Here is a 24,828-nt window from a genome sequence, read left to right on the forward strand (position 1 = left end):
CTGCTTGTCCTTCCCCAGTCTCATTTCCATTTCACACTACACTGGCCTGTCGAATAAAGCCTACGGGTAGGGATGCAGACCTAAACCCACGTTCAGGTTCAGGTCCGGATTCAAATCCAGAGGTTCAGGTTCAGGTCCGGACCTAATGAGTCCGGACCTGAACCCATTCCATTTTTACATAATGTTATAACAGCATAACACAAGACACTTGGCTCAATTAAGTTGAAGACACATGAACAAGGACGAGTATCAAACACAAGGTTTAACTGCACTGAAATAAACTCAATTTATCTGGTTTATTCACTGTTTATTAACAGAAGTTACAACTTACAAATCACAAGCTAATAGCTGCTAACACACATTCATGTGTTTTACTAGAGGAACAAGAGCATGTTGAGTATTGGTATTAGAGCAGCTGTTTCAGCTGATACTGGTGTGTAAGTGTGTTACTGTGTGTGTAAGTGTGTTACTGGTGTGTAAGTGTGTTACTGGTGTGTAAGTGTGTTACTGTGTGTGTAAGTGTGTTACTGGTGTGTAAGTGTGTTACTGTGTGTGTAAGTGTGTTACTGGTGTGTAAGTGTGTTACTGGTGTGTAAGTGTGTTACTGTGTGTGTAAGTGTGTTACTGGTGTGTAAGTGTGTTACTGGTTTGTAAGTGTGTTACTGGTGTGTAAGTGTGTTACTGGTGTGTAAGTGTGTTACTGGTGTGTAAGTGTGTTACTGGTGTGTAAGTGTGTTACTGTGTGTGTAAGTGTGTTACTGGTGTGTAAGTGTGTTACTGGTGTGTAAGTGTGTTACTGTGTGTGTAAGTGTGATACTGGTGTGTAAGTGTGTTACTGGTGTGTAAGTGTGTTACTGTGTGTGTAAGTGTGTTACTGGTTTGTAAGTGTGTTACTGTGTGTGTAAGTGTGTTACTGTGTGTGTAAGTGTGTTACTGGTGTGTAAGTGTGTTACTGTGTGTGTAAGTGTGTTACTGTGTGTGTAAGTGTGTTACTGGTGTGTAAGTGTGTTACTGTGTGTGTAAGTGTGATACTGGTGTGTAAGTGTGTTACTGGTGTGTAAGTGTGTTACTGTGTGTGTAAGTGTGTTACTGTGTGTGTAAGTGTGTTACTGGTTTGTAAGTGTGTTACTGTGTGTGTAAGTGTGTTACTGTGTGTGTAAGTGTGTTACTGGTGTGTAAGTGTGTTACTGTGTGTGTAAGTGTGTTACTGTGTGTGTAAGTGTGTTACTGGTGTGTAAGTGTGTTACTGTGTGTGTAAGTGTGATACTGTGTGTGTAAGTGTGATACTGGTGTGTAAGTGTGTTACTGGTGTGTAAGTGTGTTACTGGTGTGTAAGTGTGTTACTGTGTGTGTAAGTGTGTTACTGGTTTGTAAGTGTGTTACTGGTGTGTAAGTGTGTTACTGTGTGTGTAAGTGTGTTACTGTGTGTGTAAGTGTGTTACTGTGTGTGTAAGTGTGTTACTGTGTGTGTAAGTGTGTTACTGGTTTGTAAGTGTGTTACTGGTGTGTAAGTGTGTTACTGTGTGTGTAAGTGTGTTACTGTGTGTGTAAGTGTGTTACTGTGTGTGTAAGTGTGTTACTGGTGTGTAAGTGTGTTACTGGTGTGTAAGTGTGTTACTGGTGTGTAAGTGTGTTACTGTGTGTGTAAGTGTGTTACTGTGTGTGTAAGTGTGTTACTGTGTGTGTAAGTGTGTTACTGGTGTGTAAGTGTGTTACTGTGTGTGTAAGTGTGATACTGTGTGTGTAAGTGTGATACTGGTGTGTAAGTGTGTTACTGGTGTGTAAGTGTGTTACTGTGTGTGTAAGTGTGTTACTGTGTGTGTAAGTGTGTTACTGTGTGTGTAAGTGTGTTACTGGTTTGTAAGTGTGTTACTGTGTGTGTAAGTGTGTTACTGTGTGTGTAAGTGTGTTACTGGTGTGTAAGTGTGTTACTGTGTGTGTAAGTGTGTTACTGTGTGTGTAAGTGTGTTACTGGTGTGTAAGTGTGTTACTGTGTGTGTAAGTGTGATACTGTGTGTGTAAGTGTGATACTGGTGTGTAAGTGTGTTACTGGTGTGTAAGTGTGTTACTGGTGTGTAAGTGTGTTACTGTGTGTGTAAGTGTGTTACTGGTTTGTAAGTGTGTTACTGGTGTGTAAGTGTGTTACTGTGTGTGTAAGTGTGTTACTGTGTGTGTAAGTGTGTTACTGTGTGTGTAAGTGTGTTACTGTGTGTGTAAGTGTGTTACTGGTTTGTAAGTGTGTTACTGGTGTGTAAGTGTGTTACTGTGTGTGTAAGTGTGTTACTGTGTGTGTAAGTGTGTTACTGTGTGTGTAAGTGTGTTACTGGTGTGTAAGTGTGTTACTGGTGTGTAAGTGTGTTACTGGTGTGTAAGTGTGTTACTGTGTGTGTAAGTGTGTTACTGTGTGTGTGTAAGTGTGTTACTGGTGTGTAAGTGTGTTACTGGTGTGTAAGTGTGTTACTGTGTGTGTAAGTGTGTTACTGGTGTGTAAGTGTGTTACTGGTGTGTAAGTGTGTTACTGGTGTGTAAGTGTGTTACTGTGTGTGTAAGTGTGTTACTGGTGTGTAAGTGTGTTACTGGTGTGTAAGTGTGTTACTGGTGTGTAAGTGTGTTACTGTGTGTGTAAGTGTGTTACTGGTTTGTAAGTGTGTTACTAGTTTGTAAGTGTGTTACTGGTTTGTAAGTGTGATACTGGTGTGTAAGTGTGTTACTGTGTGTGTAAGTGTGTTACTGGTGTGTAAGTGTGTTACTGGTGTGTAAGTGTGTTACTGTGTGTGTAAGTGTGTTACTGTGTGTGTAAGTGTGTTACTGGTGTGTAAGTGTGTTACTGGTGTGTAAGTGTGTTACTGGTGTGTAAGTGTGTTACTGTGTGTGTAAGTGTGTTACTGGTGTGTAAGTGTGTTACTGGTGTGTAAGTGTGTTACTGGTGTGTAAGTGTGTTACTGGTGTGTAAGTGTGTTACTGGTGTGTAAGTGTGTTACTGTGTGTGTAAGTGTGTTACTGGTGTGTAAGTGTGTTACTGGTGTGTAAGTGTGTTACTGGTGTGTAAGTGTGTTACTGTGTGTGTAAGTGTGTTACTAGTTTGTAAGTGTGTTACTGGTTTGTAAGTGTGATACTGGTGTGTAAGTGTGTTACTGTGTGTGTAAGTGTGTTACTGGTGTGTAAGTGTGTTACTGGTTTGTAAGTGTGTTACTGGTGTGTAAGTGTGTTACTGGTGTGTAAGTGTGTTACTGGTTTGTAAGTGTGTTACTGGTTTGTAAGTGTGATACTGGTGTGTAAGTGTGTTACTGGTTTGTAAGTGTGTTACTGGTGTGTAAGTGTGTTACTGGTGTGTAAGTGTGTTACTGGTTTGTAAGTGTGTTACTAGTTTGTAAGTGTGTTACTGGTTTGTAAGTGTGATACTGGTGTGTAAGTGTGTTACTGGTTTGTAAGTGTGTTACTGGTGTGTAAGTGTGTTACTGTGTGTGTAAGTGTGTTACTGGTGTGTAAGTGTGTTACTGGTTTGTAAGTGTGTTACTGGTGTGTAAGTGTGTTACTGGTTTGTAAGTGTGATACTGGTGTGTAAGTGTGTTACTGGTTTGTAAGTGTGTTACTGGTGTGTAAGTGTGTTACTGGTGTGTAAGTGTGTTACTGGTTTGTAAGTGTGATACTGGTTTGTAAGTGTGTTACTGGTGTGTAAGTGTGTTACTGGTGTGTAAGTGTGTTACTGGTTTGTAAGTGTGATACTGGTGTGTAAGTGTGTTACTGGTGTGTAAGTGTGTTACTGGTTTGTAAGTGTGTTACTGGTTTGTAAGTGTGATACTGGTGTGTAAGTGTGTTACTGGTGTGTAAGTGTGTTACTGGTTTGTAAGTGTGTTACTGGTTTGTAAGTGTGATACTGGTGTGTAAGTGTGTTACTGGTGTGTAAGTGTGTTACTGGTTTGTAAGTGTGTTACTGGTTTGTAAGTGTGATACTGGTGTGTAAGTGTGTTACTGGTGTGTAAGTGTGTTACTGGTGTGTAAGTGTGTTACTGTGTGTGTAAGTGTGTTACTGGTTTGTAAGTGTGTTACTAGTTTGTAAGTGTGTTACTGGTTTGTAAGTGTGATACTGGTGTGTAAGTGTGTTACTGGTGTGTAAGTGTGTTACTGGTGTGTAAGTGTGTTACTGGTTTGTAAGTGTGTTACTGGTGTGTAAGTGTGTTACTGGTGTGTAAGTGTGATACTGGTGTGTAAGTGTGTTACTGGTTTGTAAGTGTGTTACTGGTGTGTAAGTGTGTTACTGGTTTGTAAGTGTGATACTGGTGTGTAAGTGTGTTACTGGTTTGTAAGTGTGTTACTGGTGTGTAAGTGTGTTACTGGTGTGTAAGTGTGTTACTGGTTTGTAAGTGTGTTACTGGTGTGTAAGTGTGTTACTGGTGTGTAAGTGTGTTACTGGTGTGTAAGTGTGTTACTGGTGTGTAAGTGTGTTACTGGTTTGTAAGTGTGTTACTCGTGTGTAAGTGTGTTACTGTGTGTAAGTGTGTTACTGGTGTGTAAGTGTGTTACTGGTGTGTAAGTGTGTTACTGGTTTGTAAGTGTGTTACTCGTGTGTAAGTGTGTTACTGTGTGTAAGTGTGTTACTGGTGTGTAAGTGTGTTACTGGTGTGTAAGTGTGTTACTGGTTTGTAAGTGTGTTACTAGTTTGTAAGTGTGTTACTGGTGTGTAAGTGTGTTACTGGTTTGTAAGTGTGTTACTAGTTTGTAAGTGTGTTACTGGTTTGTAAGTGTGATACTGGTGTGTAAGTGTGTTACTGGTGTGTAAGTGTGTTACTGGTGTGTAAGTGTGTTACTGTGTGTGTAAGTGTGTTACTGGTTTGTAAGTGTGTTACTGGTGTGTAAGTGTGTTACTGTGTGTGTAAGTGTGTTACTGTGTGTGTAAGTGTGTTACTGTGTGTGTAAGTGTGTTACTGTGTGTGTAAGTGTGTTACTGGTTTGTAAGTGTGTTACTGGTGTGTAAGTGTGTTACTGTGTGTGTAAGTGTGTTACTGTGTGTGTAAGTGTGTTACTGTGTGTGTAAGTGTGTTACTGGTGTGTAAGTGTGTTACTGGTGTGTAAGTGTGTTACTGGTGTGTAAGTGTGTTACTGTGTGTGTAAGTGTGTTACTGTGTGTGTGTAAGTGTGTTACTGGTGTGTAAGTGTGTTACTGGTGTGTAAGTGTGTTACTGTGTGTGTAAGTGTGTTACTGGTGTGTAAGTGTGTTACTGGTGTGTAAGTGTGTTACTGGTGTGTAAGTGTGTTACTGTGTGTGTAAGTGTGTTACTGGTGTGTAAGTGTGTTACTGGTGTGTAAGTGTGTTACTGGTGTGTAAGTGTGTTACTGTGTGTGTAAGTGTGTTACTGGTTTGTAAGTGTGTTACTAGTTTGTAAGTGTGTTACTGGTTTGTAAGTGTGATACTGGTGTGTAAGTGTGTTACTGTGTGTGTAAGTGTGTTACTGGTGTGTAAGTGTGTTACTGGTGTGTAAGTGTGTTACTGTGTGTGTAAGTGTGTTACTGTGTGTGTAAGTGTGTTACTGGTGTGTAAGTGTGTTACTGGTGTGTAAGTGTGTTACTGGTGTGTAAGTGTGTTACTGTGTGTGTAAGTGTGTTACTGGTGTGTAAGTGTGTTACTGGTGTGTAAGTGTGTTACTGGTGTGTAAGTGTGTTACTGGTGTGTAAGTGTGTTACTGGTGTGTAAGTGTGTTACTGTGTGTGTAAGTGTGTTACTGGTGTGTAAGTGTGTTACTGGTGTGTAAGTGTGTTACTGGTGTGTAAGTGTGTTACTGTGTGTGTAAGTGTGTTACTAGTTTGTAAGTGTGTTACTGGTTTGTAAGTGTGATACTGGTGTGTAAGTGTGTTACTGTGTGTGTAAGTGTGTTACTGGTGTGTAAGTGTGTTACTGGTTTGTAAGTGTGTTACTGGTGTGTAAGTGTGTTACTGGTGTGTAAGTGTGTTACTGGTTTGTAAGTGTGTTACTGGTTTGTAAGTGTGATACTGGTGTGTAAGTGTGTTACTGGTTTGTAAGTGTGTTACTGGTGTGTAAGTGTGTTACTGGTGTGTAAGTGTGTTACTGGTTTGTAAGTGTGTTACTAGTTTGTAAGTGTGTTACTGGTTTGTAAGTGTGATACTGGTGTGTAAGTGTGTTACTGGTTTGTAAGTGTGTTACTGGTGTGTAAGTGTGTTACTGTGTGTGTAAGTGTGTTACTGGTGTGTAAGTGTGTTACTGGTTTGTAAGTGTGTTACTGGTGTGTAAGTGTGTTACTGGTTTGTAAGTGTGATACTGGTGTGTAAGTGTGTTACTGGTTTGTAAGTGTGTTACTGGTGTGTAAGTGTGTTACTGGTGTGTAAGTGTGTTACTGGTTTGTAAGTGTGATACTGGTTTGTAAGTGTGTTACTGGTGTGTAAGTGTGTTACTGGTGTGTAAGTGTGTTACTGGTTTGTAAGTGTGATACTGGTGTGTAAGTGTGTTACTGGTGTGTAAGTGTGTTACTGGTTTGTAAGTGTGTTACTGGTTTGTAAGTGTGATACTGGTGTGTAAGTGTGTTACTGGTGTGTAAGTGTGTTACTGGTTTGTAAGTGTGTTACTGGTTTGTAAGTGTGTTACTGGTTTGTAAGTGTGATACTGGTGTGTAAGTGTGTTACTGGTGTGTAAGTGTGTTACTGGTGTGTAAGTGTGTTACTGTGTGTGTAAGTGTGTTACTGGTTTGTAAGTGTGTTACTAGTTTGTAAGTGTGTTACTGGTTTGTAAGTGTGATACTGGTGTGTAAGTGTGTTACTGGTGTGTAAGTGTGTTACTGGTGTGTAAGTGTGTTACTGGTTTGTAAGTGTGTTACTGGTGTGTAAGTGTGTTACTGGTGTGTAAGTGTGATACTGGTGTGTAAGTGTGTTACTGGTTTGTAAGTGTGTTACTGGTGTGTAAGTGTGTTACTGGTTTGTAAGTGTGATACTGGTGTGTAAGTGTGTTACTGGTTTGTAAGTGTGTTACTGGTGTGTAAGTGTGTTACTGGTGTGTAAGTGTGTTACTGGTTTGTAAGTGTGTTACTGGTGTGTAAGTGTGTTACTGGTGTGTAAGTGTGTTACTGGTGTGTAAGTGTGTTACTGGTGTGTAAGTGTGTTACTGGTTTGTAAGTGTGTTACTCGTGTGTAAGTGTGTTACTGTGTGTAAGTGTGTTACTGGTGTGTAAGTGTGTTACTGGTGTGTAAGTGTGTTACTGGTTTGTAAGTGTGTTACTAGTTTGTAAGTGTGTTACTGGTGTGTAAGTGTGTTACTGGTTTGTAAGTGTGTTACTAGTTTGTAAGTGTGTTACTGGTTTGTAAGTGTGATACTGGTGTGTAAGTGTGTTACTGGTTTGTAAGTGTGTTACTGGTGTGTAAGTGTGATACTGGTGTGTAAGTGTGTTACTGGTGTGTAAGTGTGATACTGGTGTGTAAGTGTGTTACTGGTGTGTAAGTGTGTTACTGTGTGTGTAAGTGTGTTACTGGTGTGTAAGTGTGTTACTGTGTGTGTAAGTGTGTTACTGGTGTGTAAGTGTGTTACTGGTGTGTAAGTGTGTTACTGTGTGTGTAAGTGTGTTACTGTGTGTGTAAGTGTGTTACTGGTGTGTAAGTGTGTTACTGGTGTGTAAGTGTGTTACTGTGTGTGTAAGTGTGTTACTGGTGTGTAAGTGTGTTACTGGTGTGTAAGTGTGTTACTGGTTTGTAAGTGTGTTACTGGTTTGTAAGTGTGTTACTGGTGTGTAAGTGTGATACTGGTGTGTAAGTGTGTTACTGTGGTGTGTAAGTGTGTTACTGGTGTGTAAGTGTGTTACTGGTGTGTAAGTGTGTTACTGGTGTGTAAGTGTGTTACTGGTTTGTAAGTGTGATACTGGTGTGTAAGTGTGTTACTGGTGTGTAAGTCCATTCATTCCATTGGCATCAAAGTCATGTAAAAACCTTCAAAAACTCTCATAACAGTCGACTAGAACCACTATAAATCAATCAACTTAGCAGTATCAAAAATAGAATATGAAAATATTTGACACTACACACAATACATCATATTAACAGCATTAAACACAAGACCATATTTAACAACTGTAGAATACAAATACTATTACAAAATATAAGCTCCAATGAATGAATCCAGCAATTAAACAATATTACTTTGACTTAGTATTTACTTAGATGTATAAATATGTATATTGCACATTAACCCACCTAAATAAATGCTAAACCACAACATAACAGTTATTTTATTCATATTGTAGTGACCCTAGTCTCTAGTGCGCGTGGTCTCGAGCGGCTCAGGAGACGAGGTAGTTTCTGATGTTCCTGTTCCATCACCATGGTTACGGCCAACAGTAACCAACTCTGTTCAAGAAATAAAGTGACAACTTCGGTCTCTCGCGTCTTTAAACTCATTGCGCCGGCTTCAACTTCTGCCGCGGGAAAGACATGTGCGTCGCTGATGCTCCGGGTCATTGACAGCGATGTCAGCGTTTACGTCTTTTCTAGCGCGAATTTCGCGATCTATGGAATGTTTCAGATGGTTTAGATTCTAGAACGTAAAGGATATAGAATGTGAGTGGTAGATTTTTAATGAGTCCAGAACCGAATCACCGGGTTTCGGTTTTTTTGGACCTGAACCGAAACGTTTTTACAAGTCCAGATCCGGTCCTGCGGAACGGTACACATCCCTACCTACGGGTCAAAATAAATACACAAAATAGGAAATGGGCCCCATCCACCATCTGAGATTATGACCTCATCAACTTGTAGAACACAACCTATTTGTCCCAACTAGTCAAGACTCGTCAGATCCTACGTGAGTGCTGAAGGACAGTGTTTGTATCAGCCCTGGCCATGTGCACCGCTCCACTGTGTACTGTGCCCCCCCCGCTCGCGCTCGTCCCCTGTGTGGCCCCCCCCTCCCGCTTGTCCCCTGTGGCCCCCCCCTCGCGCTCGTCCCCTGTGTGGCCCCCCCTCGCGCTCGTCCCCTGTGGGCCCCCCCCTCGTCCCCTGTGGCCCCCCCCTCGCCCTCGTCCCCTGTGGGCGCACTATCGCATCAGCAGAACTAGTGTGCTCTAGCTTTGTTTACATGCAGATTAAACCCAAGACACAAGGTTCTGGAGGTGTTCCAGGAAAGATGTTTACAGCTTTTCATGCGTAAGAGTGAGAGTGTGATGGAGGGTGTTTGATAAGCGATTCAAACGGCAGAAGTGACATCAAACCTGGAGCTGATTGAAGGATGAACAAAAGAATTCAAAAGAGCACCAGAGCAGATAGTGGCTTTGCAATGGCTCTATTACCAACACAATCATGACAGAGACATGTCCAGTGCATTATAGGAGCAGGCTCAGTGTGGGCACAGGTTTCGGAGAGATGTTACCAGATTCATAGATTTAGGACAGCTTTGTGGGGCCCGGTGCAGGAGGCTTCCTGGGGCCCTTTGTTTGCATAAGACGCCTTATCGCTTCGCTTGCAACAGTCGATTCCTCAAGCATCTGCCACATGTTCACCTCTGTTTGGAGACAGGAAACAGAACTGAGGATGTTACAGCGGTAGGACAGTCAGAGGTGGGACAGTTAGAGGAGGGACAGTCTGAGGTAGGACAGTCAGAGGAGGGACAGTCAGAGGAGGGACAGTCAGAGGTAGGACAGTCAGAGGAGGGACAGTCAGAGGAGGGACAGTTAGAGGAGGGACAGTCAGAGGAGGGACAGTTAGAGGAGGGACAGTCAGAGGAGGGACAGTCAGAGGTAGGACAGTCAGAGGAGGGACAGTCAGAGGAGGGACAGTTAGAGGAGGGACAGTCAGAGGAGGGACAGTTAGAGGAGGGACAGTCAGAGGAGGGACAGTTAGAGGAGGGACAGTCAGAGGTAGGACAGTCAGAGGAGGGACAGTCAGAGGAGGGACAGTTAGAGGAGGGACAGTCAGAGGAGGGACAGTTAGAGGAGGGACAGTCAGAGGAGGGACAGTTAGAGGAGGGACAGTCAGAGGTAGGACAGTCAGAGGAGGGACAGTCAGAGGAGGGACAGTTAGAGGAGGGACAGTCTGAGGTAGGACAGTCAGAGGAGGGACAGTCAGAGGAGGGACAGTCAGAGGTAGGACAGTCAGAGGAGGGACAGTCAGAGGAGGGACAGTTAGAGGAGGGACAGTCAGAGGAGGGACAGTTAGAGGAGGGACAGTCAGAGGAGGGACAGTCAGAGGTAGGACAGTCAGAGGAGGGACAGTCAGAGGAGGGACAGTTAGAGGAGGGACAGTCAGAGGAGGGACAGTTAGAGGAGGGACAGTCAGAGGAGGGACAGTTAGAGGAGGGACAGTCAGAGGTAGGACAGTCAGAGGAGGGACAGTCAGAGGAGGGACAGTTAGAGGAGGGACAGTCAGAGGAGGGACAGTTAGAGGAGGGACAGTCAGAGGAGGGACAGTTAGAGGAGGGACAGTCAGAGGTAGGACAGTCAGAGGAGGGACAGTCAGAGGAGGGACAGTTAGAGGAGGGACAGTCTGAGGTAGGACAGTCAGAGGAGGGACAGTCAGAGGTAGGACAGTCAGAGGAGGGACAGTCAGAGGAGGGACAGTTAGAGGAGGGACAGTCAGAGGAGGGACAGTTAGAGGAGGGACAGTCAGAGGAGGGACAGTCAGAGGTAGGACAGTCAGAGGAGGGACAGTCAGAGGAGGGACAGTTAGAGGAGGGACAGTCAGAGGAGGGACAGTTAGAGGAGGGACAGTCAGAGGAGGGACAGTTAGAGGAGGGACAGTCAGAGGTAGGACAGTCAGAGGAGGGACAGTCAGAGGAGGGACAGTTAGAGGAGGGACAGTCAGAGGAGGGACAGTTAGAGGAGGGACAGTCAGAGGAGGGACAGTTAGAGGAGGGACAGTCAGAGGTAGGACAGTCAGAGGAGGGACAGTCAGAGGAGGGACAGTTAGAGGAGGGACAGTCAGAGGAGGGACAGTCAGAGGATGGACAGTCAGAGGAGGGACAGTCAGAGGAGGGACAGTCAGAGGAGGGACAGTCAATGTGTAGGACAGGCGCTTCACAGCAAGAAGGTTCCGGGTTTGACTCCCGGGCTTTCCTGTGCAGAGTTTGCGCGCTTGTGTCTGTTCTGGACAGAAGAACTCAGTCTCCTCCTCCGTCAAACTCAGACAGAACCGTCCAATCAGGTTTGTTTATTTATGTGATGCATCAGATACAGAGGAGCTCAGTGGTCATCAATAATTGAGTCATTCATTTGCATAAAATATTGAGATATAAAATATCAGTGGTTTTCAGATTCTTGACTGTGATGATGTCATAATCCCAGATGCAGCATTATATTATACTTTCATGTATGAAATATCCAAAAGGTAAATTCACAAATGTTGAACCTGTGTTGACTAAACCCAAGAACTCGCTAAATTACAACACAATTCTGCATTTTAACGGTATTCATTTTAGCTGTCCCTACATGTTTGAAGTTTATTTGCTTATAGAATGTTGTGATGAGGGGGAGTGGCCTCCTGCCTGAGGGGAGTGGCCTCCTGCCTGAGGGGAGTGACCTCCGGCCTGAGGGGAGTGGCCTCCTGCCTGAGGGGAGTGGCCTCCTGCCTGAGGGGAGTGGCCTCCTGCCTGAGGGGAGTGGCTCAAATAGTCCATGTCCAGGGTGAGAAGGGTCGGCTGTGATCTGACCTGTTCGTCCCAGAGTCCTGGAGACGTCCAGGTCCTGCAGAGATGGAAGTCTGCAGCCGATCACCTTCTCAGCAGACGGCGCTGTAGTCTCTGTTTGTCCCTGGCTGTGGCTTCAGAGGAGGTGATGGAGGAGGTGATGGAGGAGGTGCTGTCTGGGGCTGTCCGGCGCTGTCCGGTGCTGTCCCGTGCTGCCCGGTGCTGCCCGGTGCTGTCCGGTGCTGCCCGGTGCTGCCCGGTGCTGTCCGGTGCTGAATGGCCCACAGGAGGAGAACACGAGCATGCTCAGGTCCCTGTGGTCTCTTCCTCTTTATGGAGTCGAGTCCCATGGAAAAGACTAGATGCCAGGATTTTTCTGAACTTGTAAGATAGAAAAAATGGTGCTTCTTGTCAGAACAGATGTTGTGTTTTAATAGGGCTGTGGAGTGAGTGCTTAACGGCTGTTACTGTGGGAACAAATACTTTACTGCAATACTTTCCCATGTGACAACCACATTAGAACTTTTGGCACAATGACATGTTTATTATTCAGCTTGTCAATGCTTCTGACACGACAGAAGCACAGACTGTGGTTTAATATCTGTGTTTGCTGTCAGATGTGTGATATTTTTTACATAAATGGGCAAACAAAGCTTTGACCACGCTCGTGCTCCGTCTGATATCGTGGCTGTTACTGTGCCATAAACAGAGCGCTGCTACGGGCGACAAGCCGACGCAGAGTCAGAGGCAACATAATCATAAATTATGCATTATTAATGCAACATTTAATCAGCTCCATAAAAGGACTCCCCGGTGCGTGATTCAATTTGTCATCCAAGACACATGTAGAGTGAATAATACAAGACTATCACCAAATGCCATTAGCAGAATACTGAATACCTCCATTAAAATGTCTTTTGTAACATCGTCCGCTACATGGTCCAATCAGAGAACTGGATTCTGAATACTTCAAATACTTTCACTTAGAATTGTGTTCAAACAGTTTTATGTTTGTTATGTTGTTATTTGTGCATGTATTATTGTGTTTGCTATAACCCATATATCATAATTCATGATGTTATATTTTGGACATTTTAGTGATTATGAATCACTCTAAAAACAACTTTGAGTGTGTAAATGAGAAGAATTATAACTCCTAAAAAACTGTTAAAGAAGGAACTAGATAATTTGCAACGGCTGAAGCCATTGCTAGAGTGTCTGCGTCTCTCCCTGATGGTTCTCTGGTTCTCCTGTGTGACTGATGGTTCTCTGGTTCTCCTGTGTGACTGATGGTTCTCTGGTTCTCCTGTGTGACTGATGGTTCTCTGGTTCTCCTGTGTGACTGATGGTTCTCTGGTTCTCACAGATCTTGGGAGCATTTGAAATCGAGGTGTTGTCGAGGATCAAAGCTCAGATTCTATAGAACTGAAACTGACACATCTGAAAACAAATATTAGACATTTAATTTATTCTTCGAGTTTTCAGAGTGGCAGATCTGAAAGTCGACGGTTCAACTCCCGTCCTTGACAGTCCTGGTCGAGCGGTCAGATCCTCTGACCCACAGGCTGGTGATGTGATCACAGCTGCCTCAGGTGAATACTGCTGATGTGTCCATGGGCAAGACACTGAACCCGCCTCGCCCCCAGAGTCCCCCGTGCACTGGTGTGTGTGTGTGTGTGTGTGTGTGTCTGTCACGGCCAGCAGAGGTCAGTGGTGAGCGCAGACATCGGCATGATTCACACGTCCCACAGCCATGTTAGTTTGTCTCCACTTTGTCAGAGAAAAGACGTCTTCTGTTTAATTGACCTCCGCCTCACCCCTCGCCTAACCCTCCCCTCACCCCCCCCCTCACCCCCTCACCCCCCCCCCTCTCACCCCCTCCCCTCCCATGGAACAGTCCGGAGAGCAAAGCGCTGAATGCAAATGTGCCTCACAATCGATGTTCGATGGTTCCACGCTTCGCTGCGCTGCGTCACCCACATCAATTGGGCAAATGCTTAGTTAACCTTGGCTCAGGGTTCAAGGCGGTTGGCTCAGCAAGTCTCCGCCCCCGCCGCCCAGATGTCCATATATGGGCAACAACAAGAAACGTGGGTGCAGGATTCAATGATTAGCCAGTGATGAGCGTGTGCAGGGCTGGCCCCAGCACACGGACCTCAGGCCCGCCTCCTCAGGCCCGCCTCCTCAGGCCCGCCACCTCAGGCCCGCCTCCTCAGGCCCGCCACCTCAGGCCCGCCTCCTCAGGCCCGCCTCCTCAGGCCCGCCTCCTCAGGCCCTCCTCCTCAGGCCCGACTCCTCAGGCCCACCTCCTCAGACCCGCCTCCTCAGACCCGCCTCCTCAGGCCCACCTCCTCAGACCCGCCTCCTCAGACCCGCCTCCTCAGGCCCGCCACCTCAGGCAGCGTACAGCATTGCTTTTTTTCTCTCTCCCTTCAGCCTTTCATTGAGTCTGGTTTGTTTTTCGCTTTTAAAAAGCCCCAGATGCACTGCGTTTGACCATAAATATATAATGACAGAAAAGATTAACTCATGATTGTTTGGGACTCTGTCTATCACAATAACAGGTTAGACTTGTCTCCAGTGAAACCTCTGAGCAAAAAGCTTCTCTAAAAGCACAGGATAATGTGTGTGGCATTAGTCTTCTTTGACACTTGCTGACCTCAGGCGACCGCTCCTCAGTATCTGTGTCCTTTTCTCCAAACACATGCTCCTGTTTGGACCTTGTTTATGGCCCATTTCAACTAATTACTATTTGATGAGATTTGCATTTCAGATTTGAACTTTTTTCATCCAAATTGCTTTAGTAAATGCCACACCAAATGTCAACTCCCGAGTCCGAGCACTGCCATCTGGACATTATGCAGAGTGGCTGGGAGTGAAGGTATCCTCCGGAGAGCCAGGTTCTCCGGTGACTAATGTTGTCGCAGGGCCACCGGAAGTGACCTGAAGCCCACCATTAGAATGCATTACAGTGTGATTCATGTATGACACTGACACAGCTGCAGCTGACACATCCTGACAGCTATTTAGCAATTTATATGGGGCCCTTGTTTAACCCAGCAATCTGGAAGAGCTGTCCATCAGCACCAGCTCAGGCAGCGGCGCTCTGAGTCCGAACTACTGCGGCTCAAGTCAATTCTGAACTTCTAACTTGTTTATTACATACATACATACATAGATACATAAAAGTCTTCACATTGAACGGATTTATTTCATCAATCCACTTCCAGAGCTGTCTCTGGAATATTAGCTTCAAAGACAGGGGTTTTCCAAATGCATTTTTCTCCCACAGAGACATCAGCCTGTAAAGTAGCACCTACACATGTACCGGGTCCTCCGCTTTCCCCAGCACTAAAAGCATGTTCAATAGGCTCGACCCCTCTACTAAGATGAAGCAAGACAGTCAAACTTTTATTTTATTTTCAAAATGTTTCTGTCCATTTCAGATTTATATGTGATTAATGTGTGACACTGTCACAGCTGCAGCCAACACATCCTGACAGCTATTTAGCAATTTATATGGGGCCCTTGGGCAATAGATATATTTTTAAGGGTATTTTCTCCTGCAAAGCCTCGCCTTTGAACCCCAGTCCTTTGTGTTAGTGGGCAAATAATGTGCTCCTCACTCCATGTTCACCCACTAATAGGGAACGTGAGCTGGGGTTAGACCGTCGTCAGACAGGTTAGTTTTACCCTACTGATGATGTGTTGTTGCAATAGTAACATAACGTCTTCTGTATTAGGTTGTTTTGCAGTTAGTTGTCCTTCAGAGGACTTTTTGACCCATGTGTAGGGAGTGGTCTGATGAGGAGGCGTGGCTAACAGGTAGAGTGGAACAGAGACAGGTGTAGGGAGTGGTCTGATGAGGAGGCGTGGCTAACAGGTAGAGTGGAACAGAGACAGGTGTAGGGAGTGGTCTGATGAGGAGGCGTGGCTAACAGGTAGAGTGGAACAGAGACAGGTGTAGGGAGTGGTCTGATGAGGAGGCGTGGCTAACAGGTAGAGCGGAGCAGAGACAGGTGTAGGGAGTGGTCTGATGAGGAGGCGTGGCTAACAGGTAGAGCGGAGCAGAGACAGGTGTAGGGAGTGGTCTGATGAGGAGGCGTGGCTAACAGGTAGAGCGGAGCAGAGACAGGTGTAGGGAGTGGTCTGATGAGGAGGCGTGGCTAACAGGTAGAGCAGAGCAGGACAGGAGATGAGCAGACTGTGACAGGTCTATTTCAAGCGTGAGAGTCAGAATCAAAAAAATAAAAAATCTGGATTTCACACTGTATGATTTTGAAATCATGTTTTTGGGAAAACCTTGAATCTGTTGAAAACTCAATTTTCAAAAGAAAAAAGAGGCGTAGGGAAACCTTGTCTGAAAAATGACTTTATTTCAGCTCAAATCAGAGCGTTGCTGGTATGACCCAGAATGTGAAGCTCAATGGAAACATACTGAGAGTCATGTGGTGCCGGGGGTTCCTGTACAGGTCTTATACTGAGAGTCATGTGGTGCCGGGGGTTCCTGTACAGGTCTTATACTGAGAGTCATGTGGTGCCGGGGGTTCCTGTACAGGTCTTATACTGAGAGTCATGTGGTGCCGGGGGTTCCTGTACAGGTCTTATACTGAGAGTCATGTGGTGCCGGGGGTTCCTGTACAGGTCTTATACTGAGAGTCATGTGGTGCCGGGGGTTCCTGTACAGGTCTTATACTGAGAGTCATGTGGTGCCAGGGGTTCCTGTACAGGTCTTATACTGAGAGTCAAGTGGTGCCGGGGGTTCCTGTACAGGTCTTATACTGAGAGTCATGTGGTGCCGGGGGTTCCTGTACAGGTCTTATACTGAGAGTCATGTGGTGCCGGGGGTTCCTGTACAGGTCTTATACTGAGAGTCATGTGGTGCCGGGGGTTCCTGTACCGGTCTTATACTGAGAGTCATGTGGTGCCGGAGGTTCCTGTACAGGTCTTATACTGAGAGTCATGTGGTGCCTGAGGTTCCTGTACAGGTCTTATACTGAGAGTCATGTGGTGCCTGAGGTTCCTGTACAGGTCTTATACTGAGAGTCATGTGGTGCCGGGGGTTTCTGTACAGGTCTTATACTGAGAGTCCTGTGGTGCCGGGGGTTCCTGTACAGGTCTTATACTGAGAGTCATGTGGTGCCGGGGGTTCCTGTACAGGTCTTATACTGAGAGTCCTGTGGTGCCGGGGGTTCCTGTACAGGTCTTATACTGAGAGTCATGTGGTGCCGGGGGTTCCTGTACAGGTCTTATACTGAGAGTCATGTGGTGCCGGGGGTTCCTGTACAGGTCTCATACTGAGAGTCATGTGGTGCCGGGGGTTCCTGTACAGGTCTTATACTGAGAGTCATGTGGTGCCGGGGGTTCCTGTACAGGTCTTATACTGAGAGTCATGTGGTGCCGGGGGTTCCTGTACAGCTCTTATACTGAGAGTCATGTGGTGCCGGGGGTTCCTGTACAGGTCTTATACTGAGAGTCATGTGGTGCCGGAGGTTCCTGTACAGGTCTTATACTGAGAGTCATGTGGTGCCTGAGGTTCCTGTACAGGTCTTACTGCAGATGACAGACGCTTGAGTCTGACGGAGGAAGTGAAGAATCCCTGGGTCAAATCTGTTCTTACAACATGGAAGGAGCTGATCAGAACAAACTAAACACAGATGTTAAAAAATGTTATAAGACACAATAAATGGATACATTTGGAATATACTTTTGGCGGCAGGAAAAAAGACCATCACAAGGAAATGGATGATACAAACATCACCAACGACCAAGGACTGGACCGACATACAAAGACAAGGAGCGGACGGAAGGGACAGAACAAACAAATGACACAAAACTGAAAGAGTATGGACCAAATGGAACTTTTTTATTCAATATAAAAGTGTAGTTTTTGTCTATTTGTATTTTTATTTCATAATTTGTGTTATTTTTGTTTGTGTGTTCCATGTTCAATCTTAAAACAACCAGCAACAACTATAACATAAGCTTCTAAATGTTCTTAAGGCGTGAGAGCTAATGATGAAATTTGTCAGTTTTTTGGTTCATTTGCCCCAGTCTCATTTGTTTTGTTTCACAAAGTGGCAGAAATTCAGCTTGTCAAGTGAAATAGAGCTGTAAGTTAGATATTACTACTATTACTATTACTATGTGTTAGTCAATGTAACATTACACAACAACCATTTGTCTAAGTTTAAAAGGAGCTTGAGAATGTCATTATTCACCCTGTGACAAACTGCAGCGTCCTAACATCACAACACACGTTTACCAAGCTCAGCCTGAACAATCCTTCAAGTGGAAGAACTGTGAAAGTGGGAGTCAGTGAAGGCGCTCAAACACATCCATCTCCATAGCTGCAGCGCAGCACAAGGCGTGGCATGTTCTGGCTCTCTCCTCTGCCCCTGACAGATGTGGCAGCAGCAGTTGGCTCTGATGCACTTTTAAACAGTAACAGTGGCAGACGGAAAGTGAAGGTGTCGCGCTGGAGACGTGCACGGTCTGGATCCACAAACCAATGTACACATGAGCCCCGGACACAGAGAGGGGCCTACACACAGAGAGAGACCCTCACACAGAGAGAGACCCTCACACAGAGAGGGGCCTACACACAGAGAGAGACCCTCACACAGAGAGAGACCCTCACACAGAGAGAGACCCTCACACAGAGAGGGGCCTACACACAGAGAGAGACCCTCACACAGAGAGAGAGACCCTCACACAGAGAGAGAGATCCTCACACAGAGAGGGGCCTACACACAGAGAGGGGCCTACACACAGAGAGAGACCCTCACACAGAGAGAGACCCTCACACAGAGAGAGACCCTCACACAGAGAGGGGCCTACACACAGAGAGAGAGACCCTCACACAGAGAGGGGCCTACACACAGAGAGAGACCCTCACACAGAGAGGGGCCTACACACAGAGAGAGACCCTCACACAGAGAGAGACCCTCACACAGAGAGGGGCCTACACACAGAGAGAGAGACCCTCACACAGAGAGGGGCCTACACACAGAGAGAGACCCTCACACAGAGAGAGACCCTCACACAGAGAGGGGCCTACACACAGAGAGAGACCCTCACACAGAGAGAGACCCTCACACAGAGAGAGACTCTCACACAGAGAGAGACCCTCACACAGAGAGAGACCCTCACACAGAGAGAGACCCTCACACAGAGAGAGACTCTCACACAGAGAGAGACCCTCACACAGAGAGAGACCCTCACACAGAGAGAGACCCTCACACAGAGAGAGACTCTCACACAGAGAGAGACCCTCACACAGAGAGAGACACAGATACTTGTACAGGTATAGAGGACGTTTGGGCCTTATAGTGACGTTAGCTGATGAGAAGGTTCAAGTACATGTTCAGTACATGTTCCCCACTATGGAGTTACATGTGGAAAAGCACAAACATCAGGTGGTGGACACGCAGTTGGTGGACACGCAGGTGGAGGACACGCAGGTGGAGGACACGCAGGTGGAGGACACGCTGGTGGTGGACACGCAGGTGGAGGACACGCAGGTGGTGGACACGCAGGTGGAGGACACGCAGGTGGAGGACACGCAGTTGGTGGACATGCCACTTGATGCATATCATGTTTTTAGGGGCGTCGTCCCTCATTGGTCCAGGAGAGTTCCATTGTAGAAAGAGTCCAGGTGACTCATGTTTTATTGTTTCTTATGAATGAATTCATTAATAATAATATAATAATATGATATTTTGATGTATTTATTTATTTTAAAGATGTAAAATTGTCCTTATAAACCTGACTGTCACATGTGTGGGTAAAGACTGAAGTAGAATCCATACGAATATAAAATGTCCAGTTCTAATTGATTGACAGCTGAACTGGAGACAGTATTATTTTGTAATCAGTTCGTTTGTTGTGGTTTGCGCTCATTATAAATTCTAATATTTGCATATATTTGGAATGTAAGGACACGGCTGGTGTGTCTCTGGTGTGTCTCTGGTGTGTGTCTCTGGTGTGTCTCTGGTGTGTCTCTGGTGTGTGTCTCAGGTGTGTGTCTCTGGTGTGTCTCTGGTGTGTCTCTTGAGGTGGGTGGAGCCTGTGTCTCTGATGTGTGTCTCTGATGTGTCTCTGGTGTGTGTCTCTGGTGTGTCTCTGGAGGTGGGTGGAGCGTGTGTCTCTGGTGTGTGTCTTTGGTGTGTCTCTGGTGTGTCTCTGATGTGTGTCTCTGATGTGTGTCTCTGGTGTGTCTCTGGTGTGTGTCTCTGGTGTGTCTCTGGAGGTGGGTGGAGCGTGTGTCTCTGGTGTGTGTCTTTGGTGTGTCTCTGGTGTGTCTCTGGTGTGTGTCTCTGGTGTGTCTCTGGTGTGTCTCTGGTGTGTGTCTCTGGTGTGTCTCTGGAGGTGGGTGGAGCGTGTGTCTCTGGTGTGTGTCTCTGGTGTGTCTCTGGTGTGTGTCTCTGGTGTGTCTCTGGTGTGTCTCTGGTGTGTGTCTCTGGTGTGTCTCTGGTGTGTGTCTCTGGTGTGTCTCTGGTGTGTCTCTGGTGTGTGTCTCTGGTGTGTCTCTGGTGTGTCTCAGGTGTGTCTCTGGTGTGTCTCTGGTGTGTCTCAGGTGTGTCTCTGGTGTGTCTCTGGTGTGTCTCTGGAGGTGGGAGGAGCTTGCGTGTGTCTCGCTGCATAATGTTTCCTCTTTTCTAGGTCGACTCTCTTCACACTTGTTTCCACACGTCTTCCACACGTCGGCTGCATCTTAAACACGAACATTGATAATAACACATTTATGATTTGTGAATTATGTAGTTTTGTGAGAACATGTTTCCAGGACAGGCTCATGAATCTTTGATGGAGCCCAACCATTTTTGCCTCGAAGTTTGGAATGTAGGTTTTATGAATTCTGTTTGATGAAATGTTTCGCAGGTAACGCCGAGGTCACAGAGGTCACAGAGGTCACAGAGGTCACAGAAGTCACAGAGGTCACAGAGGTCACAGAGGTCACAGAGGTCACAGCGGTCACAGAGGTCACAGAGGTCACAGAAGTCACAGAAGTCACAGAGGTCACAGAGGTCACAGCGGTCACAGCGGTCACAAAGGTCACAGAGGTCACAGATGTCACAGAGGTCACAGATGTCACAGAGGTCACAGAGATCACAGAGGTCACTGAGATCACAGAGGTCACAGAGGTCACAGAAGTCACAGAGGTCACAGAGATCACAGAGGTCACAGAAGTCACAGAGGTCACTGAGATCACAGAGGTCACAGAGGTCACAGAGGTCACAGATGTCACAGATGTCACAGAGATCACAGAGGTCACTGAGATCACAGAGGTCACAGAGGTCACAGAGGTCACAGAGGTCACAGAAGTCACAGAGGTCACAGAAGTCACAGAGGTCACAGAGGTCACAGAGGTCACAGAAGTCACAGAGGTCACAGAGGTCACAGAGGTCACAGAAGTCACAGAGGTCACAGAAGTCACAGAAGTCACAGAGGTCACAGACAGCAGCCAAACTTGAATCATCTCCAGATCTTTTATTTCATATTTATGTGTATTATTATTCATTCATGTATCATATGTCGACCGTGTATTTGATTTGAAAATATTGCACGGATAATTCACTCAATTTAATATTCTGAATGTAAGTGTAATTTGGGTGAGTTATCTTTAATATTTTCACATGTTTTCTGCAGCGCGGCTCTCACTCCCGAGGCTTTCTGAAAGTCATCATAGTTCACACAAAAACACAAATAAAAGGATCATGATGGTGGGAAAACTTACACTTTAGTGCTAAAACCATTAAGTTAATGGAATCCACAATTCATAATGATAGACAAATGAATGTATTTAATCAATATTTGGCTCCAAAACAACTGCTGTTTGTTGTTTGGCTGAGAAGACTTTGAACCTCGTGCCAGTTTTTGTTTCATCGGCCAAATAATGACAGATATGAACCATAAAACATGGCAAAACATGTGGTAAATCCTCAACTCTGATTCGATGTGCACTAATCATATTGTAAACAGCTCACCAGAGTATTACCAGTTACTCCATGATTCATTTGAAATCAGTTGGATTGACTTAACTGAATGAAGCTGGTGTCATTGTGCTGGCCCTGTGAGCGCCTGGAGGAGGAGATGCTGCAGTCTGTATTCACTTGATACAGAATTCTCCCATTGACCCTGAATGTTGCTTTTGTCATTTCAGGTGCCCATCAACATAACTATAACCATGTGGCGTTAGGTAGCCCCACACGCACCCCTAAAAATGGTAAGAGCCCGTGGGAGCCTTCATCCCTGACATTCTGTTGTTTCCTGACAGGGGCACGGCAGGGGCGTGCTTTAGCCCCTTCACTGTTTGCTGTCATTTCATTTGAGGGGGTCAGTGTAGTGTTCTGACCCTCTCCCGACTGCGGTGTGACGTGGGTGAAAAGGCACGGATTAATGACTGTAGGTCGGACAGATGTTTCCAGAGTGCTGGGAGGCGGGGCACAGGGGGTAATGGGGGGCACAGGGTGGCACAGGGTGGCACAGGCTGGCACAGGCTGGCACAGGGTGGCACAGGCTGGCACAGGCTGGCAGATGTGAGGCAGCGTCAGAAGCAGCTCTGCCGGGACCGTCATGAATATTCACTTTTTAATAAGACACTCTTTAGTTTGGAGCTGACGGGAAGAGCTTCTAGTGGACAAGCACCAGGCGTGGCATTGCGGAGCGCTCAGATTGACAATGACGGAAGGAAACATGAAGAAATGACTCAAATAAAGTGTTGATTGTAAATCTTAATAACGTAATTATGAAAATGTGCTTTAGTACATCACTCAACACTAGTTTATGCTTCAGTCTAGTTTTGCTGTGACGACCCGACATTATAACACAAGTGTTACATTTAAAGGTGCAGGAACTTCTTATGGCTTTGCCTGGATTGTTCCACAATGTGGCATTAAAAATATGGACCTTGCATGGATTCAGTGAGCAGAGTCACCGCTCCACAGATCTGTCCTGTAACTTGATCTGATGATGTCACCTGCTTGTCTCCATGAAAATAGATACATTTAATGCCAAACTGTCCAACATTCCAGAGAAAGTAATACCATCTCCATGGAGACGGGCAGGGAGCGGCCCCTCCACTCGAAAACACATTACATTGTGCACTTTTTACAACCAGCACTGGAACAGATTGGACAGTGCAGTGTGAAATGGGGATGAGAGAGAGAAAGACATGCACCAAAGTGTTGGAACTGGATTCAAACCCACAACCCTGTGCAGCTGCACATGGAGCCTGGCATGTGTGCTATCCACTCCGCCACGGAGCACCACAGACCTGCTTGTTTCAGAACTCTGATTCAATACCATCGATTTTCACCAGTTTCAACAGCGACACCATCCAAATGTCGGTGACAGGTTCCGATGTTCTTCTGAAGGGTTAGGGTTAGTAAAGTAAAGTATAACATGACTTCTTTACTTTGCAGCTTGTGAAAAAAGCAGCAAATAAAACTCAGTGGCATCAAACCACATTTCCATCTCAGATGTATTTTAATTACACGGTAAACATTCATTTAGCCAAATAAAATAATTGGCATATTGTGCAAATATGCACTTATTATGCTCTGGCCCAGACAGTATGGTTGCTAGGTAACGGTTATGGTATTAGCATTCGATATATACAACATATAGTGTATAATATGAATTAAAAAGCTGTCATATAGAGTCCTTGGCTCTAGGCAATAGAAATGGTTCAACATTTGTGAATTTACCTTTTGGTTCTTCACAGAGAAAGTACAATGTCCCGCCCCCATGTGTGACATCATCACATCCTAGAATCTGGACCAATAGAGTTCAAGTGCCTTAAGTTTAAACCTGAGCGGGTCATAATGAAGTGCAAATGTGTTCCACATGTATTGCTCTCACAGATAAAGTGATGCATTACATCTGCAAACACATGATCGCTGTCACTTTAAGGACTTTGTGGAGCAAATCTCTAACAAATAATGACAAGGTTCATGGGTCAATCTCCCGTACTTATATAGGCCCCGCCCTCTAGAATGTGACTTCCCTTTGATTATATTCTTCTCAAAGGTAAATTCACAAATGTGATGATTCGTGACTTATTCACTTCTTGTATTACAACAAAAGGAAAACTCTTCTGTGTCCACTACGTTTAGGTCAAAGCCTTGTTCCAGTTCAAACCTGTTCTCGTGCAGTTAATCATCCAACTGACATTCGAGTTAAAGTCACTGCTGTGACGCTAAACACCTCGTTCACATGTGATGACACATACATCCTGAAATAAACATGTTTATGTGACTATGAATGTGGACGGAACCTTCCATTTGACCGCACGGGCCACATATAAATGATGAAATGGAATGCGCTGTACGTATAAGTCACATTTAAACTTCTCTGAAGAATTGAAACGAGTTTTTTTAAAGATCTTGAAGATGTTTCCCACCAGTGAAATAAGTCGTATGCATTTGAAGAAACATACATCTGTTCATTCTAAATTGAAACTCTGTGTAATGTGGTTGTGTCATAATGGGGCGGGCGTGGCACTCAGGTGAGAGGGTCTGATGCCCGCCCTGACAGTGGCTGTGAGGGGCCCCTCGGGCGGAGCAGCAGGTGACTGAAATGTGTGTTCTTGGCTTTGGTTTGGTAGCGCACCGATCGTTGAGGCGTGGTAAGTCCAGACTCGTGTTGTGTGATGTCGGCCATCATCCCCCCCTCCCCCCTTCCCCCGCCCCCTTCCCCCGCCCCCTCCCCATATGCCCCTCCCCCCATGGTGCCAATCGCTGTGACACTTGTAAAATGGATAAGATTCTTTTCACAGTAATCGTCTCATATTCCAAACATGAAAATAGTTTGGTCCAAGACCCACTCTCCCCTGTTGTGGTCCTCTCCGCTCTGCAGGACAGGGACAGGGACAGGAAGGACAGATGCTCTGAGGACACGATCACTGCAGGACAAGCACAGGGACAGGAAGGACGGCTGCTCTGAGGACACGTTCACTGCAGGCCAAGCACAGGGACAGGAAGGACGGCTGCTCTGAGGACTGCTCTGAGGACACGTTCACTGCATGTTGAGTTTGGAAAACCAGTCACAAAAAGACAGTATTCAATGTGTTTCTACAAGTCACATTTGTCTTGATTTGATGACATGACTGTGGGACGGTGGGACAGTGGGACGGTGGGACTGTGGGACAGTGGGATGGTGGGACTGTGGGACGGTGGGACTGTGGGACGGTGAGACGGTGGGACTGTGGGACT

The 24,828-nt window shown here is 45.7% G+C and overlaps 1 protein-coding gene across 12 annotated transcripts in view; it reads left to right on the forward strand.

Annotated features, from left to right (window-relative positions):
* The window catches only part of shisa6 (shisa family member 6), a 138,319-nt gene that overhangs the window by 99,094 nt on the left and 14,397 nt on the right, over positions 1-24,828 (forward strand). For 5 of the 12 annotated variants that reach the window (XM_072455753.1, XM_072455760.1, XM_072455757.1 and 2 more), the window contains 2 exons: positions 21,777-21,839; positions 24,222-24,242. The exons of 3 other annotated variants lie outside the window; for them this stretch is intronic. In XM_072455753.1, the coding sequence (XP_072311854.1) occupies positions 21,777-21,839; positions 24,222-24,242 (84 nt within the window). The remainder of the gene's footprint in view (positions 1-21,776; positions 21,840-24,221; positions 24,243-24,828) is intronic. 4 more of the 12 variants (XM_072455755.1, XM_072455761.1, XM_072455758.1 and 1 more) reach the window with 1 other exon arrangement.

The sequence above is a fragment of the Eucyclogobius newberryi genome, unplaced genomic scaffold (genome assembly GCF_026437365.1).
Source record: "Eucyclogobius newberryi isolate DKJ021-1_F unplaced genomic scaffold, fEucNew1.0.hap1 SCAF_20, whole genome shotgun sequence".
Lineage (NCBI taxonomy): Eukaryota > Metazoa > Chordata > Actinopteri > Gobiiformes > Gobiidae > Eucyclogobius > Eucyclogobius newberryi.